The sequence below is a fragment of the Orcinus orca genome, chromosome 8, assembly GCF_937001465.1.
Source record: "Orcinus orca chromosome 8, mOrcOrc1.1, whole genome shotgun sequence".
Classification (NCBI taxonomy): Eukaryota; Metazoa; Chordata; class Mammalia; order Artiodactyla; family Delphinidae; genus Orcinus; species Orcinus orca.
The window spans coordinates 99,042,048-99,069,923 of NC_064566.1; the positions used below are offsets into that span (position 1 = coordinate 99,042,048).

General features: G+C 43.4%; 1 protein-coding gene across 3 annotated transcripts in view; it reads left to right on the plus strand.

Moving 5' to 3' along the window:
* UBASH3B (ubiquitin associated and SH3 domain containing B) overlaps positions 1–20,328 on the plus strand; it is a 141,356-nt gene extending 121,028 nt beyond the window's left edge. For 2 of the 3 annotated variants that reach the window (XM_033407345.2, XM_004280688.4), the window contains exons 7-14: positions 1,943–2,075; positions 3,515–3,635; positions 4,257–4,379; positions 5,443–5,535; positions 6,774–6,918; positions 12,826–12,932; positions 14,357–14,466; positions 15,664–20,328. In XM_033407345.2, coding sequence (XP_033263236.1) covers positions 1,943–2,075; positions 3,515–3,635; positions 4,257–4,379; positions 5,443–5,535; positions 6,774–6,918; positions 12,826–12,932; positions 14,357–14,466; positions 15,664–15,801 — 970 coding nt within the window. In that variant the 3' untranslated portion in view covers positions 15,802–20,328. The remainder of the gene's footprint in view (positions 1–1,942; positions 2,076–3,514; positions 3,636–4,256; positions 4,380–5,442; positions 5,536–6,773; positions 6,919–12,825; positions 12,933–14,356; positions 14,467–15,663) is intronic. The other variant, XM_033407344.2, reaches the window with a different exon arrangement.
* The last annotated feature ends 7,548 nt before the right edge of the window (positions 20,329–27,876 follow it).

Sequence of the window (27,876 nt, forward strand, 5' to 3'; positions counted from 1 at the left end):
TTCCACAAAAGCGATCCTATAGAAGAACTGCACTTTCCTAATTAACCCCAGAAGTGGAAATGACTCAGCGAGGCAGAGCCCAGCTGCTGTAAGACAGCCTTGTTTCACCCCTAATGACAGGTAGCCTGGGGGAGGGAGAGCCACAGGGTCCTCAAGCATGACGTGGCCGACTTGATGGGAAGTTGCAGAGGGGATTCAAGCAACCAACAAGTGGGGACTTGGGGTCAGCAGCCCTTCACAACTCTTCCTCCCCCGTCCTCAGTTTTCCGAGTCCCTCCTAAGGAAATATTTTCCTACCACCCTTATTAGAGCACCCTGCCGGGTTCTGAGCACCTCCAGATATGTACCAATTGGTGCAAGTCCCGCCGTGTCCTCTAAATTGGGGTAGGCTGGCCGGTCCTTCTCGGCTGACACACAGCCCTGAGGTGTCCTAGGGAGGTGCCAGTGTCTCTCCGATGCTTGAGAAGATGTGCCGGGCGTCAGGTGCAGCTTTCTCCCTACTCTGCGCTCAACACGAAGCATCTGACTATTGTCTTACTGGAACTGACAGCCCCAAACTGCCTCAGTGAGTCGGGGGCTTTGATGACAGTGACAGTTGAGAAGAGAAGGAGGCTGGCAGTCTCGCTGCCGGCTGAGCTGAAGGAGAGAGAGGAGGGATTCTAGCAGTGTCTTCACAGCTGTAATAAAGTAAAGAAATTAGGGAACATGTACAAGTAAGATGTCAGGATGATTCCATATATCCAGACATCTCGGGCGCTGAAGCTGTGATGAATCAGTGAAAATGAATTTTCTTTAACGGTGTGATGTTTGGGAGGGTCTCGGTTTAAAATAAAGGAAAGCAACCAGCCTATTAGACTGTGTGAATGGTACAAGATTTCCTTAGAAATAACCCCAAAATATTAAAAAATAACCATAAAGCTAATGGCTATTTTAGATTCAGTGTTCTTTTATACATATGGAACTTTACCCTATTTGTAAAGAAGCAAGAAATCTAAAATTTAAATGCTCTCCCTTGACGCTGCCCAGTGATGTCTGTTGGATTTGCCTAACAACCATATTTGAATTGCAGTGTTTATTAGATAAAGCTTTTTGGAGGCCTTACTAATCAAAATAATTTAAACACAGCATGATTTGCTGCCTGTCTTTCAGCAAGACCTCTTTTGGGGCTTCTGTAGTTACAGTGTTACATCCAGAAATGAGAGCTCTTGGCTCAAAGCTCTACACATCTGGTGAGAATGGTCTCCTCTGGAAAAATGCTGTATTTAATCATCTTGTTGGAGGTATGATTGAGATGGGGGAGGGGTTTGGAAACTGAAGGAGGTAGAGTAGGGGGTAATGGGCAAAGGTTTCCTTGACCATTAGGAGCCACAGGCAAAGTGGTAGAGACGGTCAAAATCCTCCCTCTTATTTGTCAGTTCAGATGGAAATCACCATGGAAAAGATTAAAGGCAACAGGAATTGTTTATTTCTTGGAGCCAGAAAAAGAGCTGGAGACAATGGTACAAAATTGATACCTCATTATTCTGCAGCATGCTTTGGGTGCCAGCCACGCCTGTGGCATCCTAATAAGCACAGAATCACAGGCCCCATCCCTGCCCACAGGGATGAACGCATCTGTTCCAAGTACAGAAATCCATCTACCACTAATTTATTAACTGCAAGACTTCAGTATAAAACAGGATGTTCCTTATAAAAATATCAAATGGCTATGTCGTACACTTGAAACTAATATGATATTGTTAGTTAATTATACTTCAATAAGCAATTTTTTAAAAAGATGTTCCTCTGCAGGCATGGGATGCCCCCTGCTCAGCTTTCCCAGCCATTGCACCGCCCCAGGGAGTGTCTCCTACTCATTCCCACAGTCCCGTTGAGCCCAGGGGTGAAGTGCTGGTGACTTCTGGCCAAAGCAGTTAACGTCTTCCTTGTCTTCCCTCTGCAGTTCTTACTCGATCTTAAATACATCATCTTCCAACGCGCTCTCATTTGGGGATGGCATCTTGGAGAGGCGGCAGTATGAGGACCAGGGCCTGGGGGATACGACGCCCCTGACCGTCATCTGCCAGCCCACCCAGGTAAGGTTGACTGTCAGGGCCGCCTCCTCAACTCTGCTCAGGATTCACTGAGCACCTTTTTACTAAGGATGCAACCTTGCCCTTGCTGCCCCCAAAGGGTTACCTATCTCTCAGGGCACAAGAGCCTAAAAGATATATAAAAATTTAAGGCTTAGGAAGAGTCAGATGGGTGGTGCTGACAATGACTACCAGCGTCTGGGTCTAGGCTGGTGAGGAAGGCTGCTCTGCAGAGAGGATGATATGTTATCTGTAAAGTAGTGACGCGGTTGAGCCTTGAACAACGCAGGGGTTAGGAATGCCGACCCTCCATGCTCCGTACAGTGGAACATCCACTTGCAACTTACAGCTGGCCTTCCACCTACCCAGTTTGCTTCCTACAGATCCACGGGTCTGCATCCTCAGACTCAACACACTGCAGATTTTATCGTAGTATTTACTTTTGGGGAAAAAAAAATCTATGTATTAGTTGGACCTGCATGGTTCAAACCCAAGTTGTTCAAGGGTCAACTGTATCTAATCTATTTTACAGGCCATTGTGAAGATGAAAGGAAATAAGGATATGGTTCTTAGCACAGTTCCTGGCACCTAGTGAACGCTCAGTGTATGTCCGATATATGCCAGAAAGGGTACAGAATGGAGGAGTTTGTAAAGTGTATGTACTGTATTGGCAAATGTGAAGCCAGTAGGAGCTGGCAGCCCTGAGGAAGCTGGGAACAGCTGACTCCATCAGAAAGAAGGAATATAGAAACATCTGTAAGGATGCACGCAGTAGTTATAGAAACCAGAGCCGTTTGGACAAGCCTTTGACTAGACTTGCCGATTTCATCACCCAGAGGTAGCAACTGCCCTCCCCGAGCCACTTCTGGGAACACCGTCTTGCGTGCAGCGAGACCACAGAGCCTAACCTGCTATTAGAATGGGCAAAGCGGGACCTCCTGGCCGGAGTAGCCTTCGGACCACCACACGGTGGAGATGCGGCAGATGTATTTGTGGTAATAAAAGTCCTCGCTCCCTGAAGAAGTTGGTGGAGCATCTCGTTAGGGGAAGAAGCTGTCCCGCTACATGGCCGTCTCTCCATCCTGGCTAGTTTTGCCCGTGAGCTGTAACTCAGGTGGTCTTCGTGTTTCAGTATTGGCCAGATACTAATCCTACCAACAGCAGCAGCAGTAACAATAAAACCATTTTCATAGCCCTTCTTATTTTGCAAAGCACCTGCAGTGCAACTCATCTGAGCCTCAAAATAACTTGCGAGGTCCGTACATGAGGCTTACCACCCCCATCTTATAGATAGGCCAGCCTAAATCCGAGGCAGTTAAGGGACTTATCCCACTCGAACATTAGTGAAACTCGTTCTAGAGCGCAGCTTACCTGACACCCAGCTAGCTCTGAGACGTGTCTATGTGTGTGTCCCCACTTATATAGCCTTTCTTTCTCTGCAGCCTCTGAGGATCAGCGGCCAGCCTGGCCCTCAGAAGAGATGCCTCTTTGTGTGTCGGCACGGTGAGAGGATGGATGTTGTTTTTGGGAAGTACTGGCTATCCCAGTGCTTCGACGCCAAAGGTCAGTAATTGGTGGGCCTGTTCAGCATTGGCATACCTATCACGGCCTCTAGGGGGCAGAGTCAAGCTACTTTTATCTAGATGGAGTCATTTATGAAATGCCTGTCATCTGTTACATTGTAAGTCCTTCCGGATTGTCTGGAGTGTTAGGGGAGAGAGAAGTGTTCTTACCCCCATTCTATAAACTGGGACACCATGGACCAAAAAAGGCAGATGTCTTGCCCCACAGCCACATGGCAAAGTTAGAGGCAGAGACAGGTGTCTTGATTCCATGACCAGACCTCCCTCTAGTAAGTCACCCTGGCTCATTTTGGTTCCATTTTCATTTGGGTGGCATGTTTAAGAGAGGGAGGCTTGCACCTCAGAGAGTCCTACCTGCTTTAGAGTGTCCGGTTGTTACTTGCCCTTAAAAACTATCTCTTGTCACTTTCGTCAGCGGAAGGGAAGCGTGGATTCCAGGACACAGTACTAAAGGAGGAGGTCAACTTCAATATTTTCTAGAGAGCTCAGTTCAGTCTCTGTGGCCAAAAAGGAATGGAAGTGGAGGGGCTGGCAGGACCAGCAGTGGAAGCCCTAAGGAGATAGGAAACTCACGTCGCCTTGGCCTGACTTTTCTTTCCAGGTCGCTACGTACGCACTAACCTGAACATGCCTCATAGCTTACCTCAGCGGAGCGGCGGTTTCCGAGATTACGAGAAAGATGCTCCAATCACCGTGTTCGGATGTATGCAAGCAAGACTCGTGGGTGAGTGTCCTGGCGTGATCACACAGCCTTTCCTGGCTACTTCTTCCAAAGACTGGCTCCAGTGGGGATGCCAGAATGCTGCCTAGGGCTTTCCTACAAGTACTATATTTCCTCAATTCAAAAGGGATTTATTATGTAACCATTAGGTCCAGGGCACTGGGTTGGTTTGCCAAAGTGAACAAGGTGTGATCCCTATCAAGGGGCAGATGGTCCAGTGATGGGGCAAGGTCAGGCTTGGTGCGGCAGACAGGTCAGCTTCTAGCGCAAGGATGAGAAGGCAACCCAGGAGTGGCTGAAAATATAGAGGCCCACCAGTCTCCAAGATGCTCAGTTCTTTGCAGGTCTAGGTCCATACCTGCCACACAGAGCCAGCAGCAGCCTTGTCCTGTTCAATCATTTAACACGCGTCAATTGATCACTTACCTTGTGCAAGGCACCATGCTAGGTACTGGAGACCTAAGCGTGAGTCCCCACCCTCGGCGAAGCTTGTAAGTGGATAAATAATATAGAGTATTCTTGTTACTCAAGAATAGAACTATGTACAAAGTATCATGGGAGCACAAAAGAAGACATAAGAGGAGACTAGAGTAGGAGTTAGTAGGAAGGTGGGACAGCATCTCAGTGGGAGGATCAACACCAAGTCATAGACATGAGAAGCAGCGTCCACGGTGCAGAGGAAACAAGCCGTCTTGTTTCTAGAGCATCAGCTGTGACCAGGGCGGGAGACAAGGCTGGCGGGATGGAGACAGACAAGTTCATGGAAGACTTTGACCGCCATGTTAAGGCATTCAGACTTTATCCATGAGAGAAAAACGGGCATTTTACTGCTTGTTAGGACCAGAGAGACAGAAAGAAAATAGACAAGAAGGGTGTATCCCTTGGTCTTTCACAGAAACACTGGTCAGGAGAGTTGTTGAAAATGAGACTGAAACTGCTGGCCCTATGTGAGCGCCCACCTGGAAACAGAGGTTTGCAGGGTCTGTCTGGCACCCTCTCCGACACTGAGAGTCAAGTTGAGGCTTCGTAAATCATCGGATGGATTCTTCTCTGGTTTCCTTCGCAGGTGAAGCCTTATTAGAGAGTAACACCATCATTGACCACGTCTACTGCTCCCCGTCCCTGCGCTGTGTCCAGACTGCGTACAACATCTTGAAAGGTGAGACTGGATAAAGGTCAGCTAGCCCATCCCTCCGTCTCCAGGCAACCTGACACAAATTATCCTACTCAGGGGACATTAGCCAGTTGAAAGCTTTGAATTTGAAATGTTGAGCAATGATTCTTTCTTTTGGAAGATGACTTTGCAAAAGTCCCCAAATCATACTCTGGCAGCGGAAGTGAGATCAAGAGAATACACAAATCATGTTTTTCTTGAAAATGTAAAGCTCTCTTCGATGAATTAGAGGCTTGTAAAATATTGTTCTCTGGCAGTAATTTAGAGCCTACAAAGCGTGATCCTTTTTTGTTTTGTTTTTTTCTTTGTTTCCTCCCACTCTGCTCTGTTTGCCTCTTTACGACAGGGAACGGTGCTCCTAGGTGTCTGTAAATCTTAATCACCCTTGTTTCTTTAGGTAATTGGAAGAAGTTCAAACGTACCATTGTTATGAAGATATTCAGCTCTTACCCTAAAATCCGTGGAAGCTTGTGTTACAGGAATCTCCATTCTCATTTCACTGGAAGGAAAACTAGAAGAAACAGGGTTGACTGTTTACTTATGCCAAACAGACAAGCCAGAAAAAGCTGAGTCAACAAGGAAAGTACACTACGTTTGAGACTTCTGTTCGTTAACCTTAAGCCAGAATGCATCTATATATTCAAACGCATTCTCTATCACATTTGCAAGGAAAAACTGTTGGCTAAATGCAATACAAAGAGTTAAACAGGGACAGTTCCCACTCTGAGGACAGTTACACAATCACAAAACACAGGACTTGTGCACTGGCATTGGTAAATATTCAACACTGGATTTTCTAGTAGAGAAAATGAACTATCTCTATGATACGCAAATATAATGTAAGCTATTGTAAAACAGTGGATGCGGAGAATTTCTGAAGTTTCTTGGTAAGAACATCTTGGAACTTACTTTAGAAAGGAATTATAGTAGTCACAGAACTGTAATAAATTATACGGATAATGACTTTTTCTTTAATCAGATACCATTTAAAGCCAGCATACATCCTGGTGATGTGACCAGAATAAACTCACGTGCTTATAACACAAAAATTAAAAACTCTTGTCCAAACCTGCATACTTTACTTCCTTAAGCTATATATAGCATCTGCTAGGAAAGAGAATGGAAGGTTTATGAGCATTTCTGTAACAATTTGGCCTCTAATTTACTTTTCCACTGAGAACATAGTAATACTTCCTTCATCTTCATTTTATTTTCCCTCTAAGGTTTACAACAAGAAAATCACTTGAAGATCCGCGTAGAGCCTGGTTTATTTGAGTGGACAAAATGGGTTGCTGGGAACACACTACCTGCGTGGATACCTCCATCAGAGTTAGCTGCAGCCAACCTGAGTGTTGATACAACCTACAGGTAACCCTCCGAAAGCGCTGTTTCCTGAGGCCAATGTGGAAGTACTCTTCTCCACCAGGCCAGGCTAATTAAGGAGATGAAGGACCAGAGGTAGCCCACAGCCAGTTGTCCATATTGGTGGAAGTCACCCTATGATTTAAAAAAAAAAAACAACTGGAGAAAGCCAGCATTCCCTTGTATTGGGCATTGGTGTGGAGTATGTCTCCCATCACATGCACTAGGGTTTTCTGACTTTACGACATTGATTTCAGTGAATAATAAAACCACTTCGCATGCCAGGAGCACACACCAGCTAATGATAAAGCAGTTCAGAAGCCTGTTGGGAAATACGGGAAATGACGGTGTCTTGCCTTGGACTGTCGCTTTCGATTTTTCAAAGCATTTTTAATTATCTTCATTCATTATTGCTATAACCCCAGGATGGAGGCAAGCCACTCTCATGTGTGAGAGAGTTCTGTGGGCTGCCGAAAGTTATACATGTAGTGGACATATCTGACAATAATAATAACTAACCTTTATTGATCATTTTCTGTGTACCAAACACTGTGTAATCTGCTTTATAGTAGTCCTTTGCTTTTTCCATTAGACTATTATTAGAAAGAAGTGTTTGTAGATTGTAACATACTTACATTAACCATCAAAAATCCACTCGGGCTTCTTAGTGACGTGATAAAAAAAAAATGCTTTTTGTGTTCTTTATAGCAGTATTTATTTTAAATATTTTTAGTAAGCAATGATATTTTTCTCTCTAACCCCTGTATTTGGTTTCAATATTTTTGTTAGTTGTTCCTATTAAGCGTTTAAAATATATCTGATTATCTTGTCAGTGTGCAATAAAGTTTTAGGTTGAGCGCTAAAAAAAAAAAAAAATCCACCCAGACATTTGTAAAATGTCTTTGAAGAAGGACAGATATTCACAACCATTACGGTGGGGAATTAAATGCATTTCTTAAAACAGAGTTTGGAACAAGTGACCAATATAAGCAAAACTTTCTTCCTTGTGCTATCCCTTGACCATTCATTTCAAATACCTACCCAAACCTCAGATGAAGCAATGTGAGTTTCTGGCTAAGGTAGGAGAGAATATCTTTTCTTCCATACTAATTTTTGGCTCTGCAAATAAGACCTCAGATAACCCCATTAGTTAATTACTGTGTGCTACCTCTTGCCTTAAAGGAATGAGCATTCCTCAAAAATAAGATTAAATCAATCCATCAGATCCTCTACTGAAATAATTCACATTTTGTCCTATCTACTCTATGGCCACTGTTTTTCTGTTCCTTGGGAAGCAGCAATAAAGGACTGTCCCCATGCCAACAGCCATCATCCCTCTGCCCTGGAAAGAGAACAAGTTACTGCCAACGTCGGTAAAATGACTTTCCTCACCTACCACCCAGCCCCGCCCAGGCCAGCTAGCCTTCAGACTCCCCTTTAAGTGCAGCCTGCAATTCTTCCCAAGCTATTTACAAAGGTCCCCAGAATCATTCCACACACAGACACATACCCCACCAGCAGTACGAACAGAAGGATGAATGCCGGGAACCTGGGGGTCAGGACACGGTTCATATTCCAGATTTCCTTTTCCTCTACGAAAAATCGAAGTTCTATTCAACCATTTTGTGTTGGGGCTTGGGGTGGTGGTGAGATTAAGCCTCTAATTCTATAACTCAGTCGTGAAATTCACCCATCAAGCATGTGAGAGGCACAGCCCCTAGAGTCAAATTCACTCTGAAATTAATTCCGTCAAGTGAGCAGGGCTTCTGAAGCAGGTAGTGGTGCCCAAATGATTGAAGAAACGTGGTGATGTGCAGAGCGGCAAGAACCGACAGGCAGGGTATTATAAGCCAAGCAAGCACTGCTCATAGATCCCTCCCTGTCGCCTTGAACAGGAGGGAGGAGCGGCTGGAAGGTGGATTTAGGCTGGTGACCAATACCCAAGCGTCCGCCACGGGCAACAAGACCCATCCTGGGGGCTGGGTGTAGAAAGCAGCCCCAGTGGAGCTAGGCGGGAAGGAGCAAGACAGAAAAAACAAAATACACACCCGCTGCATGAGGCTTCAGAACAGGACCCCGACTGGGGGAGGCAGGGCAAAGGGGATGGGGGAGCCATGGATCTGGAGTATGAGAGAGACAACAAATCAAACTGTGGTGTGGGACTCGGGGCAGAAGCCTGCTCTATAGTCTGGACCAAAGTAGTCTGGGGAGAGGAGAGTATACACGGGAGAATACTCTCCCAGGGGTACTACCTGTGTACCCAGAGCTCTGGGGGCCAGGTCTCGTTGGAGGCCCACCTGAGTCCCAGAACAGTACAGGGGTCCTGTCAGAAGCAGGATGCTGCTGACAGGAGTGGGAAAGCTTTGACTGTCCCGTCCCCGTCAGGGCTCGTTCAGACGTGGAAGCCGTTCATAGGTTCAACTTCAAGGCAAGAACTGATCAGGAGGAACTGGATTCTGGCATCTACCGACTCTTCACTTCCCCAAATCTTGTACATTACAGTGCGGTTTCACCCCTGCCGTGACTCCCTGAACCAAAGAGGCCTTTTGTCACAGTGTGTGTGTATGTGTGTGTGTTGGGGGAGGGGTCCTGGGAAACCAGGTGATGTAAATGGTAATGGAACTGGATGAGAAGTAGGGATGGGAAGAAAGGGTTTGCTCCAGAACAAGGAGGCACATCCCTAACGAGTGGGGATTCGTGTTTCTCCCTGTCACCCAGGGTGTTGTAAGATTCAGAAGGTTGTTTTCTAGGAGAAATAGTATGCTTGCAGAGAGAATGTTATTTAGATGAAGGCAAGTTACCTTCAAAAGGAACAGCATCCTTCCTCTCCAGACAGTAAACCCAAGTGCACAGAAGGGCAGCTTTGAGGAGGGCACTATCAGAAGCCATCCAGGGTGAAGGATAACTCTCTAGGTATTAATCTCAAACACAGGTTCAAATCCGGGCTCTAAGAGTTGCTAATGATGTAAGCAAAGGCAAGTCAGCTGTAGCCTTTCTAAGCCTTAGTTTTGTCATCCATAAACTCAGAATTTGCAAAAGTGTTGCTAGGTGGGCTATGTCCAGAGAACGCAAGTAGGGCGCTTTGCGCAGAGCCTGACACACGGGAACCTCTCAGTAAATCTTAGTAGCAGCAGCAGCAGCAGCAATGTATTCTGATGCAGATGCCATGAGAATTCACTTTGAGAACTCACTAGCACCTCCATGCACTAAATACCAACAATGAAAAGACAAAATAAGAAAATATGACGCAGTTGTACTCAAAAAAACAAGGTAAACACCTCATAGACCAGAAAACTAAATAGCAAAGGAAGGTGGAAGACAGAAGTGACTGGGATTGAAGACATTCAGGGTCACCAGATTGGAGGGGCCCTGCTTTGACCATCGTCTTATATGCGTTTGTACATCATGTCATAATTATCATTTACATCAATAGCTTACTCACCCCAACCACACACAGAGAGCTCCTCAAACATAGAAATTGGGTCTTCTTCATCTTTATGTTCCCTGGACTTCTCCAACTGCCAGGTATGTGGTCTGTGTTCAAACTAAGAAAGAAAAGGAAAGGCTGGTGAAGCGTTATTAGCTCACAAGTCCAATGGACCTAATATCTCCTTTAAAAACCTATCCTTACAACTCCCTATTTCATTTTATGAGACCAGCATTACCCTGATACCAAAGCCAGATAAGAATACTAAAAGAAAAGAGAACTACAGGCCAATATTCTCAACAAAATATTAGCAAACCAAATTCCACAGCACATCAAAAGGACCATACACCATGATCAAGTGGGATTCATCCCTGGGTTGTAAGGATGGTGCAACATACAAAAATCAATAACTGTGATACCCCACATTTATTGTGGTGTATTTATTTAGAAAAAAAGATGATAAAAATTATATGATCATCTCAGTAGATGCAGAAAAAGCATTTGACAATATACACCATCCTCTTCATGATAAAAATTGTTCAACAGATTGGGTATAGAAGGAACGTATCTAAACATAATAAAGGCAATTTATGGCAAGCCCACAGCTAACATCATACTCAATGGTGAAAGGTTGAAAGCTTTTCCTCTAAGATCAGTAACAAGACAAGCATGGCCACTCTCACCACTGCTATTCAACATAGTTCTGGAAGTTCTAGCCAGAGCAATTAGGCAAGATAAATAAATAAAAGGCATCCAAATTGGAAGAGAAGAAGTGAAACTCTCTTTGTTTGCAGATGACATGATCTTATATATAGGAAATCCTAAAGACTCAGAAAATCCTAGAACTGTCAAAACTAATCAACAAATTCAGCAAAGTTGCAGGATACAAAATCAACATACAGAAGTCAATTGTGCCCAAAAACTCAAAATGGATCAAAGACCTAAATGTAAGGCCGGACACTATAAAACTCTTAGAGAAGAACATAGGCAGAACACTCTTTGACGTAAATCACAGCAGGATCTTTTTTAAAATTTATTTTATTATTCTTGGCTGTGTTGGGTCTTCGTTGCTGCGTGCAGGCTTTCTCTAGTTGCGGCGAGCGGGGGCTACTCTTGGTTACGGTGCACGTGCTTCTCATTGCGGTGGCTTCTCTTGTTGCAGAGCATGGGCTCTAGGCATACAGGCTTCAGTAGTTGCAAGATGTGGGCTCAGTAGTTGCAGCATGCAGGCTCAGTAGTTGTAGCTCACAAGCTCTAGAGCACAGGCTCAGTAGTTGTGGCGCATGGTCTTAGTTGCTCCGTGGCATGTGGGATCTTCCTGGACCAGGGCTCGAACCCATGTCCCCTGCATTGGCAGGCGGATTCTTAACCACTGCACCACCAGGGAAGCCCGCATGTCTCCTTTTGAATTATGGTTTTCTCAGGGTATAGGCCCAGTAGTGGGATTGCTGGGTCATGTGGTAGTTCTACTGAGAAAAGGGATCCTTGTGCACTGTTGATGGGAATGTAAACTGGTACAACCACTACGGAAACACTATGGAGGGTCCACAAAAAATTAAAAATAGAACTACCGTATGATCCAGCAATCCCACTTCTGGGGTATATCCAAAGGAAATGAAAACAAGATCTCAGAGAGATATCTCCACATAATATCACTTATATGTGGAATCTCAAAAAGCCAAGCTCAGAGAAACAGACAGTAGAGTAGCATGGACACCCATGGGACCGTGGGGAGGCGGAAATAGGGAGAGACTGGTCAAAGGGCTACAAACTTACAGTTAAAAGCTGAATACATTCTGGGGATCTAATGTACAGCCTTGTGATTATAGTTAACAATACTGTATTATATTCTTGAAAGTTGATGAGAGAGTAAAGCTTCAATGTTCTCACCACCAAAAAGAAAATGTGACATGATGGAGGTGTTAGCTAAGACTATGGTGGTCATCATTTTGCAATGTATAAATGTATCAAATCAATACCTTGTACACCCTTAAACTTACACCATGTTATACATCAATGAAATCCCAATAAAACTGGAAAAAGATTAAGTAAAACTTACCCTTGCTGCTTATTGTGTGCAAGCCTACTAGAGGCTTGGGAAATCTCTGGTGATTTAAATAGATAAAGAGATCTAACCTCTGCTTGGCTTCCTCTTATTTATGTGGCCTGGGACTGACTGTCAGTAAAATTAGTCAAACTGCTATGAGATATCCTGCAAGGGAAGCCTGAACTGAAAGTTTCATTTTTCAGCTGGTCACTTTGACACCATGCGCACATGGCCTTTATTTCTGTACATTCTGCATATTAGGACCCCACTTCTACATAGTTGAAATACTCTTCCCTGTGCCTCCATCCTTTCTAGGGAAATGGATAAACAGAAATATGGGAACTTTAGAAAGGTCTTGAACTAAAACTTAGAGTAATGTCAGTTGCTTTGTCTTGGGATCAAAATGTTTTCGATGCCTTTGTTCATTTTTCTATTGCAGACCTCACATTCCAGTCAGCAAATTAGTGGTTTCAGAATCCTATGACACCTATATCAGTAGAAGTTTCCAAGTAACAAAGGAAATAATAAGTGAATGTAAAAGTAAAGGTAGGTATTATTTTGGACTCCATAGTTAAATCTGTGATCATTTTTCCACCATGGTTAACTGGCTATTCAAGATGGTTCAGCGTGCTTTGACAGACTTGCTTAGTAGGAAAGAAAAATATTTCCAGACTCTCTTATACTTTCATGTTAAATTTGTACTATTCTCTTGAGTACCTCAAATGGTAGATATTCCGTGGAAATACATCAGACTTAGTTACTCTATGAAATAACAGAATTCTGCATTTCAGCTATTTATCTTCCACTCTCTGAAGGAGGTTCCCTATTACAGTTTCCAGAAATTCTTTACCATAACACTGTTTTGCCTCTAATTTGATCCAGGAGCATGGACACCTACACACAAACACACTGACACAAATACACCTACCGTCACTACTACCACCAACCAAGAGCAGTGTGCTATACGACTCAAGTCTGCCACTGAATTTTATAATCGTTGAACTCAAATATTTAATGATGTGTAGGACTGTAATATTTGTAGTAAAAAGGGCAGATTATAAGAGAGTCTGCACGTTCCCATCCCCCACTAAAAGTTAAAATATTTATCTTCATAGAGCAAAGGCTGGATTTACGTACACCAGAAAGTTAACAGTGGGCAGCCCTGGTCAACAGTATTGTGGATGGTTCCCGCCTTTCAGTTATCACTTGTAAGCCACTCACTTCATGACCACCCCTGTGGTACCACCCATCCCCACTGCAAAGAAACTCAGCTTGTTCTGTCAACCAGAAAGTCTCAAGTGCTCACAGCTCTACAATGGCAACATCAAAAACTATAATATATGAGAATAGCAGAGAGGCCTGTAGACATAGAACAGTTTTGTACCTTGATTGAGGTGATGGTTCCCAAAAGCTCCACATGTGATAGACTTGGCTAAAGCTGGTGAAATCCGAATAGGCTGTGTGGATTATACCAGTGTTCATTTCCTAGTTTTGATAGTATACCTTAGGCAAGACGTTACTATCAGAGAGGCTGTGTGAAGGGTGCGTGGGACCTACCTAGTGTGTGTGTGTATAGTATATATGCAAGGTACATATTGTATATATGTATGTATATGTGTATATGTATATACATATTATATAATATGTGTATATAGTATAGATAAAATATACACATGTATATTTAATATGTAAAATATGTATTTGTTACCTCCTGTGAATCTAATTACTTTAAGATTAAAAGTAGGTTTGTTGTTGGGTTTTTCTGTTGTTTTTGTTTGTTTGTTTTTTGTTTTTAATGACATTAGGCTGCCTTCACAATACAGCATTTTCAAAATCTTGCTTTTGGCCAAACTGTCTCCTTCTCGAAAATGTTTGCCTCTGCCTGGAACACTTGGCTTCAGTACTTATTACAAGGTTTACGTATGTCTTTATAGAAACAGTCTTTTCAGTCCTTGCTTTTTTGCCCCCAGGAAATAACATCCTGATTGTGGCCCACGCCTCTTCCCTTGAAGCGTGTACCTGCCAGCTTCAGGGCCTGTCACCTCAGAACTCCAAGGACTTTGTACAAATGGTCCGAAAGGTAATTCCTGCTTGCATTTCAGGGGCCTGTGGGGCCTCGGAGCTTCAGAATGGTTCAGTGCTGGCTGATAGCAAAGTTCTTTGGAGCTGGGAAGGTACATTTATTGGTTTATTCAACCAAGATGTATTGAATGGGGCTCTGTTTAAGGCGCTTTATCAGGCCTTGGGTAAGAGAAAAAGATGTGTTTGAGCTACTTCTAGCTTCTAAGAGCTAAAACTTAAGAAGTAGCTAAGAATCATGAGCAAATTGTCTGGATTTCCCTGTGGGACCATGGAACGGGTACGGAGGAGGTTTGTGGGCCAAAACACAGCATCTGATAGCTCAGCTGGAAGAGAGGTCCTGGCGGATAGGCCAAAGGAAGCAGTGATTCAAAATGATGAGGCTGAAAGGCAAACCCAGGAACAAGGCAGCGAGACAGAAAACCCACCAGGCTGACCAACACATCTGGATTCTTCCTTCTCATGCCTGTGGAAGAGGTTTTCCCGTCAGCCACCCTCCCACATACACTTCCCTCCAGGCTGAGTTATATGCTTCCCGTAACTATCCCCAGAGAACCTGGTTCAAACTCGACGGCAACTCTTTTCTCATTTTTTAAAAACCTACTTACGTGTCTGTCCTTCCCATTAGTCTGTAAGCTGCCTGAGGGCAGAGATTTTTGTCTTGTTCATAAATGCAACTCTGGACACACACACAAGTACGTTTTGAAATGCCATGCCTACTGAAGTTAGGAAGGGCACACAGCTTCAGCTCTGAATGTGTTAGACACACATGCCAAAAAATGCAAGAAAAAGCAGGATAAAACAAATTCTTAAAACTTGATTCATCTTTCCCATTGTCCAAGTATAATTTCAGAAACGTTTGAGCTGCGTTTTCAGCTTGACTTGTAATTAGGAATGAACTCCTAGCACCTTAGCTTTATACATGAGTTCCTTGTTTTCCTCCCGTGCTATATAGAAACCATCTATAAAGAATTGCACTAGAAGCGCTCACCATGTAATGAATCCTTCCGAAGAATCCTCTTGCGTTGTAAATACTCTTCCTTCTAATGTATCAGTTCTCTCCATTTCATTTTCAATATTTTGGAGGGGATGCTTGCCTACAAAGCCCTTATTCATTCCTTTGAATTTTCCTTCGTCTAGGTAAAAGTTAGAGCACTCAACCTGTTTTGTTTTCCCTTTCTTTACTATCTTACTTCAGATCCCCTACTTGGGGTTTTGTTCCTGTGAAGAATTAGGAGAAACTGGAATCTGGCAGCTGACAGACCCACCAATCCTCCCTCTCACCCATGGACCAACTGGGGGCTTCAACTGGAGAGAGACCCTGCTGCAAGAATAACCGCACGAGCGAACAAGAAGAAAAGACGTGAGGAAGGCTTCGGGAGAAGTGTCTTTTTGTGTACTTAGTAACAGTGGGAAAGTCTGCACCACATCCTAAGTGGACAGCTCAGAAATAATTTAGCATATTTCCTTTCAGGCTTTAATGTTCTTAGGATGAGACTATGTCAAGGAGAGAAAGACTTGATTCAGGGAAAAAAAATTCATTCTCCCTGGACTCTTGCCTCGCTAACAAGGCTTTCAAGAATTGTCTTCCTATACAGGGGCACCTGCTAGAGCAGAGGATGTTTCCTCCCTTCCATCTGTGCTAAGCAGCCTGGGTCCTCCCAAAGAGAGCTGCCAGCCCACTCTGAGGAAAGATGCAGGAGAATCCAGCTGGAGGGACACCAAGCTGCCAGTCCAGTGATGGGCTTTTCTTTTCTTTTTAACTCCATGTTCCAGTTAAAACCAAGCTGCAGAATTCTTTTAAGGTGATTAGAAAACATGCGGTCTCCCATCAATTTCTACCCTCAGTATGACCCACACACACACTAGTGCTGCTGGCTCAGGCCATCTGCCGGAGGACTCTAACCTTCACCCTGATACCACCACATCACATTTTCTCTAGAGAAAAGCTGACTACAGCTTTGTGCTACTGTCCTACCCCCCTTGCTTCTATCTATCTGTGAAATGGGGAGACAGCATTTTTACTCTCCAAAAGCACTTTTGGATACTCAGGAGGAAGATAAGATAAACGTGTGAAGTATTCAATTGTAGGAGCAACGAACTTGCCAAATATATCAAAGGAGTAACTCGTGTCACAGCCTAACGAGCCACAGGACTTCTGAATCACCGTGATTCGCTCGTCTTCGCCCCGAGAGTCTAGACCATGTTAACTGGTTAAGGATGTTGACATTTTCAGATGTATGTGAAATACATTCTTGGAGTCAGCAAGAAGCTCATTCTTGTGCAATATGGACGTCGTTACAAACCATACCAAGGGTCAGGTCATTGTACGCTTACAGTACATGTCAACCATAACAGAACACCCACAAATGCATCAGTTACATCCAGAGATGTATTATGAAGTCAGGGAACTAACTTAAATGATGACAGTCACGACGGCACTGCTGCTTGTGCTGTCGTTTTTATTTGTTTGTTTGTTTTGCTATGGTAATTTAAAAGAGGTAGGTAGGGCTACTTAAGGAAAGTTGGGAGAGCCACATCCTGTGGTATCTCGTCACACTTGCTTCCTGAATTTAGAGGGAGTTTATTTAAAAGAAAAACAAATGACAGTCAAACGAAAGCAGTTATCAATGTCTAGTTAATTGTGTGACTAGCTGACTGTTGACGGCAGCAGACAATGGTCTGGCATGGTATAGTTCACTCTAGAATATATGTGCAAAATGAAATCTCAGCCATTTAAAGAGAACATTCATGTAAAACAAGTCAGTATACATTGTAGCATTAAACAAGCTTCAGAACCCAAAGGAGAAAACATATGGGATATAAAAATAGATCTATGCTCCTATTTGAAACTAGAATTTGATGATCCTTGAAAAGAAGAGGAAGTGAAAGGATGCTGGCTGTGTATGTTAATCTGCAAGAGGATTATTGTTGAGTTTTTTTTTTAAGTCACTTAGAGAAATATGTCATGAATTTTATATTTTAAGAAACAAATCTTGATTTCTTCCAGCATTGCACAAACACTGATCCAGCTTCTGGGTCTAGAAATAACTCTGTGCTGACATGATTGATTAATATAAAAGTTTTCATCTTAAACTGGGGGAAATACTCATATTAAAGGTTTTAAGAGAAACGTCACAGTATGGCCAATGCAATGTCACTGCCAGTCATTCTTTTATCTGTAATTAGGTGAATCCACTGTAATCAGATCTATAATGTTTATTAGATTCTCCACAAATTTTCATGGACTTTCAATGCTCAGAATAATGCGCGAACATCTCATATTCGATTTCCTTGAAAATTGTAGCAGTGTGTTCTGGACAGGGTCTGTACTTGTATAGAACAAAGTTCAGAACAGGTTATCCCTCTCTCCTTCTCCATGATCTTAAGCCTTTGATGACCTGATAGATTGGTTTAGCTGGGCTACGGTCCAGCGTCCTTAGTCCAATATGGACAAAGCCTTAGGCCATCATCTGTGTGAGCAAAGGAAGGCAAAGATCTGAAATAATCTTCTGAATAATTTAGGGTGGAAAACCTTGAGTCAAAGAGTTTATTCCTCTGCTTTATCCAGATTGTTGATCAAAATGGCCTGAATGATCTGAATTCTCATGAAATTCTCTTTTCACATTTACCTAATTAAAAAACTAAACTTGGACTCCAGTTGAGAAATTCTTTGGAAATTGTGTTGAATCTATGTGTAATAAAAGGAAGAGACAACTGTATTACATGATTTCATATCCATTTAAAAATTCTAAATTGCTATTACAACTCGAAGCTCAGGCTGGTTTCTTTTGAACTGAAGCTGATGCTTGTTAAATGTTTTGGGGGGCTAGGAGAAAGAAGGAAGGTAGAAGGGAGGGAGAGGGGGAAGGAAGCAAGGGAGAAAGGAAGGAAATGCCAGATTGGAAGAAGCAAATGGTTTCCTGTAGAGAGGAAATTTTGTTTTTTTAATGTTGAAAGTTATCTGAAATAAACTGAGATAAAATTAACTAAAGGATTTAATCTGGGATTGAAAGTCCAAAACAGTCTGCTGCCTGCACAAGTGTGCCACACCAACCCGCTAATGGCTCAGTATTATTCACAGATAGACTTTGGTTTCAGTGATTTTAAAATGCCACGTCTATTCCTTTGTGGGCTAGAATAATTGGCACATTTTAATGCACAAGCTGGGGGTTTCATTTTCCCAGGCTCCCTCTCCATCAGTGCAATGGTAGCTGGGAGCTTATTGCTTCACCCCAGCAAGGAGTTCAGAATACAGTGTTTTCCATTACATTTAGATTCATAGAATCTGAATGGCTGATTAAATGGCCATCTGATGGCTGAAAGAGGGGGGTATTTTTCACCCTGTATTGAAAGGCTTGGGGGAGTCTCTAGTTTTTATTTTAATTATACTTTAACCAAAGAATTCTTTTAAAGTAACCTTATATTTGAAAGACAATTTTGCAAAAAATGAAAATAATAAAAAATAAAAAATATCTTCTGGAGTGATGTCAGTTTGGTAAATCATTGTTGATCCTTTTCTTGCATTTTAGGCTGCTGTGGTCATTTTCCTGTCAGTGGAATTTGGAATGCCTATAGATTGTCATTCAGTTGTGCTTAGCATTACCATAAATGTATCTTTTCCACTCAACTAGCTGTGTCCGTATTAAATCAAGTCTCTTATTTCAATTACCTAGTGTCACTGGGGACTGACTGAAGAACTGCAGAGAGGTTCCTATCTCGTTGCCTTTGTAGAAAGGCGTCCCTGGGTGGTAAGGGAGGTATTCCTCGTAACCTAGGCACTCTGCCGCTCCGGTGTCTAATTTGAAAGCAGTGATGAATTGCTCTTTTGAATTTACTCTAAGTCACGCGTGTGTTGGAATACAGATGAGCCTCCTTTAACTTTCGCAGGCACAGTCACAACTGGCCCGTCTGCACCAACTTCTCAGATAATGAGGCGCAGGGTTATTTGCATTTAAATTGTAGTCCTGCACACGTGTGAGAACTCAGAGACGCCAGTCTTGCTGCCTCGCCATGAGGGATGAGATCCGGCGGAGGAGGGAAGGGAAAAGAGCGACTTAATATCTATTTTAGGTGAATATTCACTTTACTAAGGTGATGGGGGGATATTTTGTTAGGTGACGGCAGATGCTTTTCACGTTTAAACATAGGATTCACTTTGGATTTGCTTCTCTTTCGTACCGCAACATATTGAATTTTCCTAGGGAAGTGACTAGCTGTAACAGAAATTCAAGGGAAGGGGGAAAAGTCGCCTCTAAATGCAGAGGAAATCACTTGATTTTTAAATACATATACTATTTTGTTCCGTGTGTGTAAGCTTAAAATGATGATGATGAATAGTCAGAACTTAATATACCATCAGTTCTTACAAATGTTTTACACTGCACCATTTAGCTGCCATTACTCACACAGAAATCGGAATTTTTGCAGCTGCTCAACTATTCTTGGACTCTGTACAGGATACACATGTATGTATAATGGGAAATATGTACTGGTTCTTTCTTTGATTGCCACGCAAGATTGGGAACACCATCCTGAAGCATTTTGGTTACACATAGACCATTTTAAACCTGTTTGGGGAGGTGTATTGGTTTCTTTCTCATTTATAAGGCTATGTATCATTTTTCTATGTGATTCAGGCATATTTATTTGGTGAAAAGGGTTTGTAATTATAAAAGAGGAAACCACACCTAATTGTGTCGCCAAATTCCTTGTAAAGTACCTGTGGCGTCTGTGCTTTTCCTGGCTGCGTGCTCTTCTCCATACAGCTCTGGCACCATTGTAATTAGTTCATTCCATTCCATGAGCAGCTCCATTTAAGTGGTTCCTAGATGATTTAATAAAGAGAAACTGTGTCCTCAGTCGATCCAGAGCGATCTCATATTACACTGAGTGGTCTCGACTCCTATCATGTCCTCAGACGTTGCTGTGCTCATTATTATTTCACAAATGTCCATTAAGAGTGGGATCCTTCCCTCAGAGGGGCACTTGCTGCTCAAGGAAATGAGAGGAGGCTCCGGCAGCACCGTGGGCCTCTGCTCCTTTCTGGTTGGGCATCTCTCTGAGCCATCCTGGCTGGAGATGTGAAAACCCACCCAGGAATGAAAGAGCGAGCTCCAAAACGCTTCCTCTGCCCCACGTGCGAGGCTTCATCCCTCACCACTACCCACCCGGAGGAGGTGTACCAGGAATGATGCATAGAGAAAGAATTTGGGTCAGAGAGAGGACAATTCCAGTTCAAACTGGGTTCCACACTACTAAAAGCCATAGACCCCATTTCTGACGTAATGATATGTTAAGCTAATAGGTTTTAAAATAAGCCATGTATGCAAATGTATACCGAGAACATGAACACACATTTTCATTGGCGCAACTGGCTACTACCCTTGTAGGGTTTACTTACTGAGGAAACTTAACAGCTAATGCTCAGATCTGACAAAAGACCAAGCTGTGGTTAGCCTTGTGGCTGGTTCTCAGCTGTTCTGTGCTTGACAGTTTCCCAAGCTCGTTTTGCCCTTTTGTGATATACGTACAGGCTGCCTGCACATCCAAAGAAAACGAATCATTGTGCTTTGGATCTGTTTAAGCTTAAATAAGCAAAAATGTTTTTTTTTTTTGGAAAGTTGTTTGAGGACCAAAAAGCAGTTTTCCTTCGAAAGAAAGAGAATGCGTCATTTTGCCCAAAATAAACATGTAAAACCCAGATGGCTTGCTCCTGACCATGAAAGGATGCCAAGGTTTATGTAGCTTGCTGGTTGTCATTGTATTGATGGGACAATTCAGAAAGTCTTCGTATCACTGAAGAGGAACTTGATATTGTACCAGAGAGGAACCCCGAATTCCAGAGTCAGATAGAGCCATGTTCTGATCCTGGCTCAGCTACTTCCTAGATCCCTTAAACTCATTTCACCTGGAAAAATGGGTGCATAATGATTTTTATAGCATGCTTATGAGCATCAAATAGGATAATATAAAATACCTAATACTACATGCTAATAATAAAAAGATACTACGTGCTGATAACTAAATCGCTTTTTGCTAAGGCCAAGATAAAATCACTCATCTAGCCATTCCTCTTGTCTATGGGGAATATCAGGGACAAGGAATAAAACAGCCTCATTCATACTGGTGTCACTTTACTATTTGCCCCATAATTTAGCTTCTGTAGTAAGAGGAGAATGGTAAAAGTTGGGGTGCTTGTTGACTTCTGTGATTTGTCTAAGAGGCTGCCCTAATGATTTTACGACCTTCCCCAAGTATAATTGTTTATAGTTTTAAAAGCACATTCTCATTTGATCCTCAAAACAATTTTTCAAGGTAAGGAGATCAGGTATTATTAACTCGTATGAGAGAAATTAAGATACTAAGATCCTAAGGTTGTGGACTTATCCTTCATTCTACAACACTGATTGAATGCTACGTTCCTAGCAGGTGGCAGGTGGAGGTACAGCGGCAAATCAAAAAGCAAGGTCCCGGGGCTTCCCTGGTGGCGCAGTGGTTGGGAGTCCGCCTGCCGATGCAGGGGACACGGGTTCGTGCCCCGGTCTGGGAAGATCCCACATGCTGTGGAGCGGCTGGGCCCGTGAGCCATGGCCGCTGAGCCTGCGCGTCCGGAGCCTGTGCTCCGCAACGGGAGAGGCCAAAACGGTGAGAGGCCCGTGTACCGCAAAAAAAACAAACAAAACAAGGTCCCTGCTTTCATGAATTTTGGAGACAGACAATGAATCCACAAGTAAACAAAATAATTACAGGTGTTGATCCATGTTGTTTAGGAGGAAAATGGGTTATATGGTAGTACATTTGGAAGGGATGCAGGGCGGGGGATGCTACTTGAGATGGGATGGCCAGCTTTGGTGTACCTGAGCAGTGGCAATGAAGCCAGCAGTGGAGGCTTGAGTAGAAACTGGTTGTGGTGAAGAGCTAAATGAGGAGGCTCCTGGGGAGACAGAATGAGTGCAAAAGCCCCCACGTGGGAAGGAGCTAAAGGTTAGAACAAAGGGGGTCAGCGGGCTAAACGTTCATGAGCATGGCAGGAAGTGGGGGGAAATGAGTCAGGAGAGGAAGGCAGACCCAGAAACACGGAGCCCTGTACACCAGGGCTCTGCAGAATCTGGCCTACAGCCCTGTGTCTGTCCAGCCCACAAGCTAAGGACGTTTTTACAATTTTAAATGGTCGAAAAACATCAACAGGATATTGTGCAAAGAGATACAAGCACCCCTATGTTCATACTAGCACTATTCACAATAGCCAAAACATGGAAACAACCTAAATGTCCATCGACAGATGAGTGGATAAAGAAGAGGTGGTGTACATATCTATATACAATGGAACACTACTCAGCCATAAATAAACAAAATATTGCCACTTGCAGCAACACGGACGCTAGAGATTATCATACTAAGTGACGTCACTCAGAAAGAGAAAGACAAACACCATATGGTATCACATATATGGAATCTAAAATACGGCACAAACGAACCTATCTACAAAACAGAAACAGACTCACAGACACAGAGGTCAGACTTGTGGTTGCCAAGGGAGAGGAAGGGAGGGAGAGGGATGGACTGGGAATTTGGGGTTGGTAGATGCAAACTATTACATTTAGAATGGATAAACAATAAGGTCGTACTGTATAGCACAGGGAACTCTATCCAGTCTCCTGGGATAAACCATAATGGAAAAGAGTGTTAAAAAAAGAATGTCTATATGTGGAAAACTGAGTCACTTTGCTGTACAGCAGAGCTTGTCACAGCACTGTACATCAGCTATACTTCAATTTAAAAAAAAGAATATTATGTCAGGACACAACTCAATAATTATAGGAAATCCAAATTCCAGTCTCTATAATAAAGTTTTTTTTGTTTTTTTACGTTTAGTTTTATAATTATAATAAAGTTTATTGGCACATGGCCATGCTCATTCATTGACATATTGCTTACAGCTGCTTCCTGGATACAAGGGCAGAGGTGAGTACAAGAGGACACGAGACCCTCAAAGCCTGAAATATTTACTTCCTGGCGCTTTACCAAAAAAGTTTGCCGGCCTCTGTTGTGGACCACGGTGAAGCATTTGGATTTTGTTCTAAGCCCAGAGTCCAGCACAGAAACCATTCCTACTGTATAACAAATGAAGAGGCTGGTAATGTCCAGTAGGTGGCAAAATGACAGCCAGCATTTAGTGAGGGCTTATCTCGTAAACCTCTTTAATCTTCTCAACAACCCTATTTTAAAGATACTATTATTATTCCCAATTTACAAAAGAGGAAGCTGAGTCTTAGATTCTACAACCTGCCCAAAGTCACATGGCTGGATTTGTTGGAGCTAAGATCCCAGCCATGTCAGCCTGGTTCCAGAGCCTGGACAACCAGTTTGAAATATTTTTGAAAGAAATTTTAAGGAAAATATTGAAGAACCCTGAGGCACCTGGGGGATACATGGGTTCTTCAGAACACAGTTGGAAAACAATTGCTCTCATCCAACCCCCTCATTTGCACATGAAGACACCAAGGGAAGTCACTTGTCCTGGGAGATCTGTGAGCTAAGATCTGAAGCTGGAGATGGCTTTCCTGCGGTACCTTCCCCCAAACCACAATTTCCTTCTGAAATCAGCTCTTACTTGAGTTCTGTTTTCAGAATGATCCATTTGATTAGGTTGTAGGTAGAAGCCTTAAGAACAAAAGCTGAGCTGGCCCTTTCGTTTTCCAGGAACGTCTCACCTGCTGTGGTTCCTGTGGGGACAAGATGCAGCCCCGCTCCCTGAGGTCTGCAGATTTATGGAGGATCTTGGATGTGCCGCCGTGCTGGGCACGATGGAGAATGTGTTTGATTCATACCTCCCAGTCACCTTATGCTGTCATCATTCTTCCCATTTTACAGATGAGGACACTGATACCAAGAGACAAGTATTCTTCTCAAGACGACAGGGCTGCTAGTGACAGGGCCCAGTGGACAAGTCCGGGTATGTCTGCCCCACCACCCCTTATTCATCCCGCTAAGCTCTGCTGCTCCTAGGAAGCCCTTTTCTCAATCGATAACTAGTTACAGAGGCTGCTGCTCTGGTTTGCAAACTCCCCAACCACTCTGTGTAAGTCGACAACAGTGCTCAGAGAATCCCGACAAGGTGTGAACTGGGCATCCTGCATCTGCTGGGAAATGCAGGCCAGGCCACCTCTGGCCCTGGCTTTGGGAAAGGTCACAGGAGCCATGAAAGGTCAAGAAGAAAGTTTAGGCCCCTCTTGTAATTGCAACAAAAACCCCAGGGGCTTCTTTCTGCATGGGGAAATCCCCTATCCTTTCTGACCCTTAAAAGAGTCCATTTTCACCTACTTGATAAATCTCCTTTTCAGAATTTTTTTCTTCCTGACAACCTAGGTTGATCAGGGTGATGATGTTTATTTCTCTCAAATCTGTCCCAACACCACGACCCCATCAAATGCTACCTCCTATGAGTACGAAAACATACCAAGGGGATTTCATGAAACCCAGATCAAAGTGACAAATGGGCTATCAGCTATGAGACCTCCCACATACAGCGTGGTCAGTAGACACTTTTCCATGAGAAAATAGGTAGAAGGTCACTCCTTGACCACTATGCTCTGACCTCACCTTTTTCCTCCACTTGCTAAGCAGGCACAATCTGCTCCCTTCCCCTGCTGAGCCCCCTGTGGGCTGCAGGCTGAAGTGGGGGTGTTGAGAGGGGGAAGGACCATGAAAACCACAAGGGCATGTCACTCAGAGCCTGCCTTGCAGCATTTCCCCCACGGACCATTTGTCCTTTCTGAGCCCAGTGGACTACTGTGACATTTCTCAAGGTTGGCAACCAGTTGATAGCACATCCATGGGTGAATAAGATATACTCATCATCTCCCAGAGGGCAATTTAAAGTAAGATCTGGGCTTCCCTGGTGGCGCAGTGGTTGGGAGTCTGCCTGCCAATGCAGGAGACACGGGTTCGAGCCCTGGTCTGGGAAGATCCCACATGCCGCGGAGCAACTAAGCCCGTGAGCCACAACTACTGAGCTTGCACGTCTGGAGCCTGTGCTCCGCAACAGGAGAGGCCATGACAGTGAGAGGCCCGCGCACCGCGATGAAGAGTGGCCCCCGCTCGCCACAACTGGAGAAAGCCCTCGCACAGAAACGAAGACCCAACACAGCCAAAAATAAATAAATAAATAAATAAAAATTAAAAAAATAATAATAATAAAGTAAGATCTTTAATGCTCTGAAAAAAACTGTAAGACAAGCATCCTTCTAGGCTCAGAGGAAAAGAGCGGTGTTTCTATCTCAGATGGAGAATTCATTCATTCTTTCATTCACTCACTCATTTGACAACCTATTTCAGGTGCTGTTGTGGGTCAGTTTCCCTGGAAAACAGATGCTGAGATGGAGACTTGTATGCGGGAGTTTATAGCCACACTCTCAGGACAACACTTGTGAAGGAAGCAAGATGGGGCGGAGAGAGTTGCTGAAATGGGGTGCTGTGGCAACAAAGGTCTCAGCTAATCCTGATCCCAAGGGGAGCTCTGAAGCTGGACCATTTCCCTTTAGAGCTGCTCCACCTGGAGGCAAGGGCACAGGACCTTTCAGCCCCTCTCGATGGGGCCCATGGAGGGGCCCCATGGAGGAGGTGTGACTTGGGCAAAATGATTCTCCCCACTGAAGGCAATTCTCAGAGAAGGAGCCAGCTGACACATCCCAGCCTCCCAGCCTCTGGGGGATGGACGGAGAATCTGAGTATCACACCTGAGTGTACACTCCAGGTGCCAACTAAGGACCGGCATTTACTTTAACATCTCTTGTTAACCTTGAACTTTTCCTCTGAATTAGGAGATTATCACAAAAAGCAGATGTGGAAACACACCAGGTTCCCCTTAGTTAAAGTTTTGCTACAGCTGATTCAATTTAATAAACAATTATTTAACCCTATCCTATGGTAAACAACCAGAAGTCCATCTACAGGTGAATGGGCAGGCAAACTGTGGTAAATTCATATCATGTGCTACTACCCAGCCACAGAAAGGAATAAACCCTCGACAAATTATTTTGAGATGAACCTCAAAATAATCATGCCAAATGGAAGAACAGTGACAGAAAGTAGATCAGTGGTTGCCTGAAGAGGGAAGGTAAAGAGGGAAGGAGAGGATTACAGTAGGCAGGAAGAAACTTTAGGGGGCAATGGATAGTTCACCATTTTGATTGTAATGATGATTTTATGGGTGTATACATATATCAACATTTATCAAATTGTACATGTTAAATATGGACAATTCATTATGTCAGTTATATCTAAATAAAGCTATTTTTTAAAATAACTATGATCTTCAGACTAAACAACAAAGCTATAGTAATCAAAACAGTATGGTACTGGCACAAAAACAGATGCATGGATCAATGAAACAGGATAGGAAGCCCAGAAATAAACCTACACACTTATGGTCAATTAATCTATGACAAAGAAGGCAAGAATATACAATGGAGAAAAAGCAGTCTCTTCAGTAAGTGGTGCTGGGAAAACTGGACAGCCACATGTAAAAGAATGAAACTAGAACATTCTCTAATACCATATACAAAAATCAACTCAAAATGGGTTAAATACCTAAATGTAAGACCAGATACTATAAAAATCTTAGAGGAAAACATAGGCAAACACTCTTTGACATAATCACAGCTATATTTTTTGGATCCATCTCTTAGAGTAATGGCAATAAAGGCAAAAATAAACAAGGGGGATGAATTGGGAGACTGGGATAGACATATACACATATATACACTAATATGTATAAGACAGATAACTAATGAGAACCTGCTGTATAGCACAGGGACTCCACTTCGCTGTACAGCAGAAACTTACACAACATTGTAAGACAACTATACCCCAATTAAAAAAAAAAGTGGGACCTAATTAAACTTAATTTTTTCCTTTGCATAGCAAAGGAAACCAAAAGAAAGACAACCTATGGAATGGGAGATAATATTTGCAAACAGCGCAACTGACAAGGGATTACTTTCCAAAATATACAAATAGCTCATACAGTTCAATATCAAAAAAACAACCCAGTCAAAACGTGGGCAGAAGACCTAAATAGACATTTCTTTAAAGAAGACATACAGATGGACAACAGGCACATGTAAAGATGCTCAAGATCACTAATTACGGGGCTTCCCTCGTGGCACAGTGATTACGAAGCCACCTGCCAATGCAGGAGACACAGGTTCAAGCCCTGGTCCAGGAAGATCCCACATGCTGCAGAGCAACTAAGCCCACGTACCACAACCACTGAAGCCTGCACGCCTAGAGCCCGTGCTCTGCAATAAGAAGCCACCACAATGAGAAGCCCGCACACCACAACGAAGAGTAGCCCCCACTCGCCACAACTAGAGAAAGCCCACGCACAGCAATGAAGACCCAAATG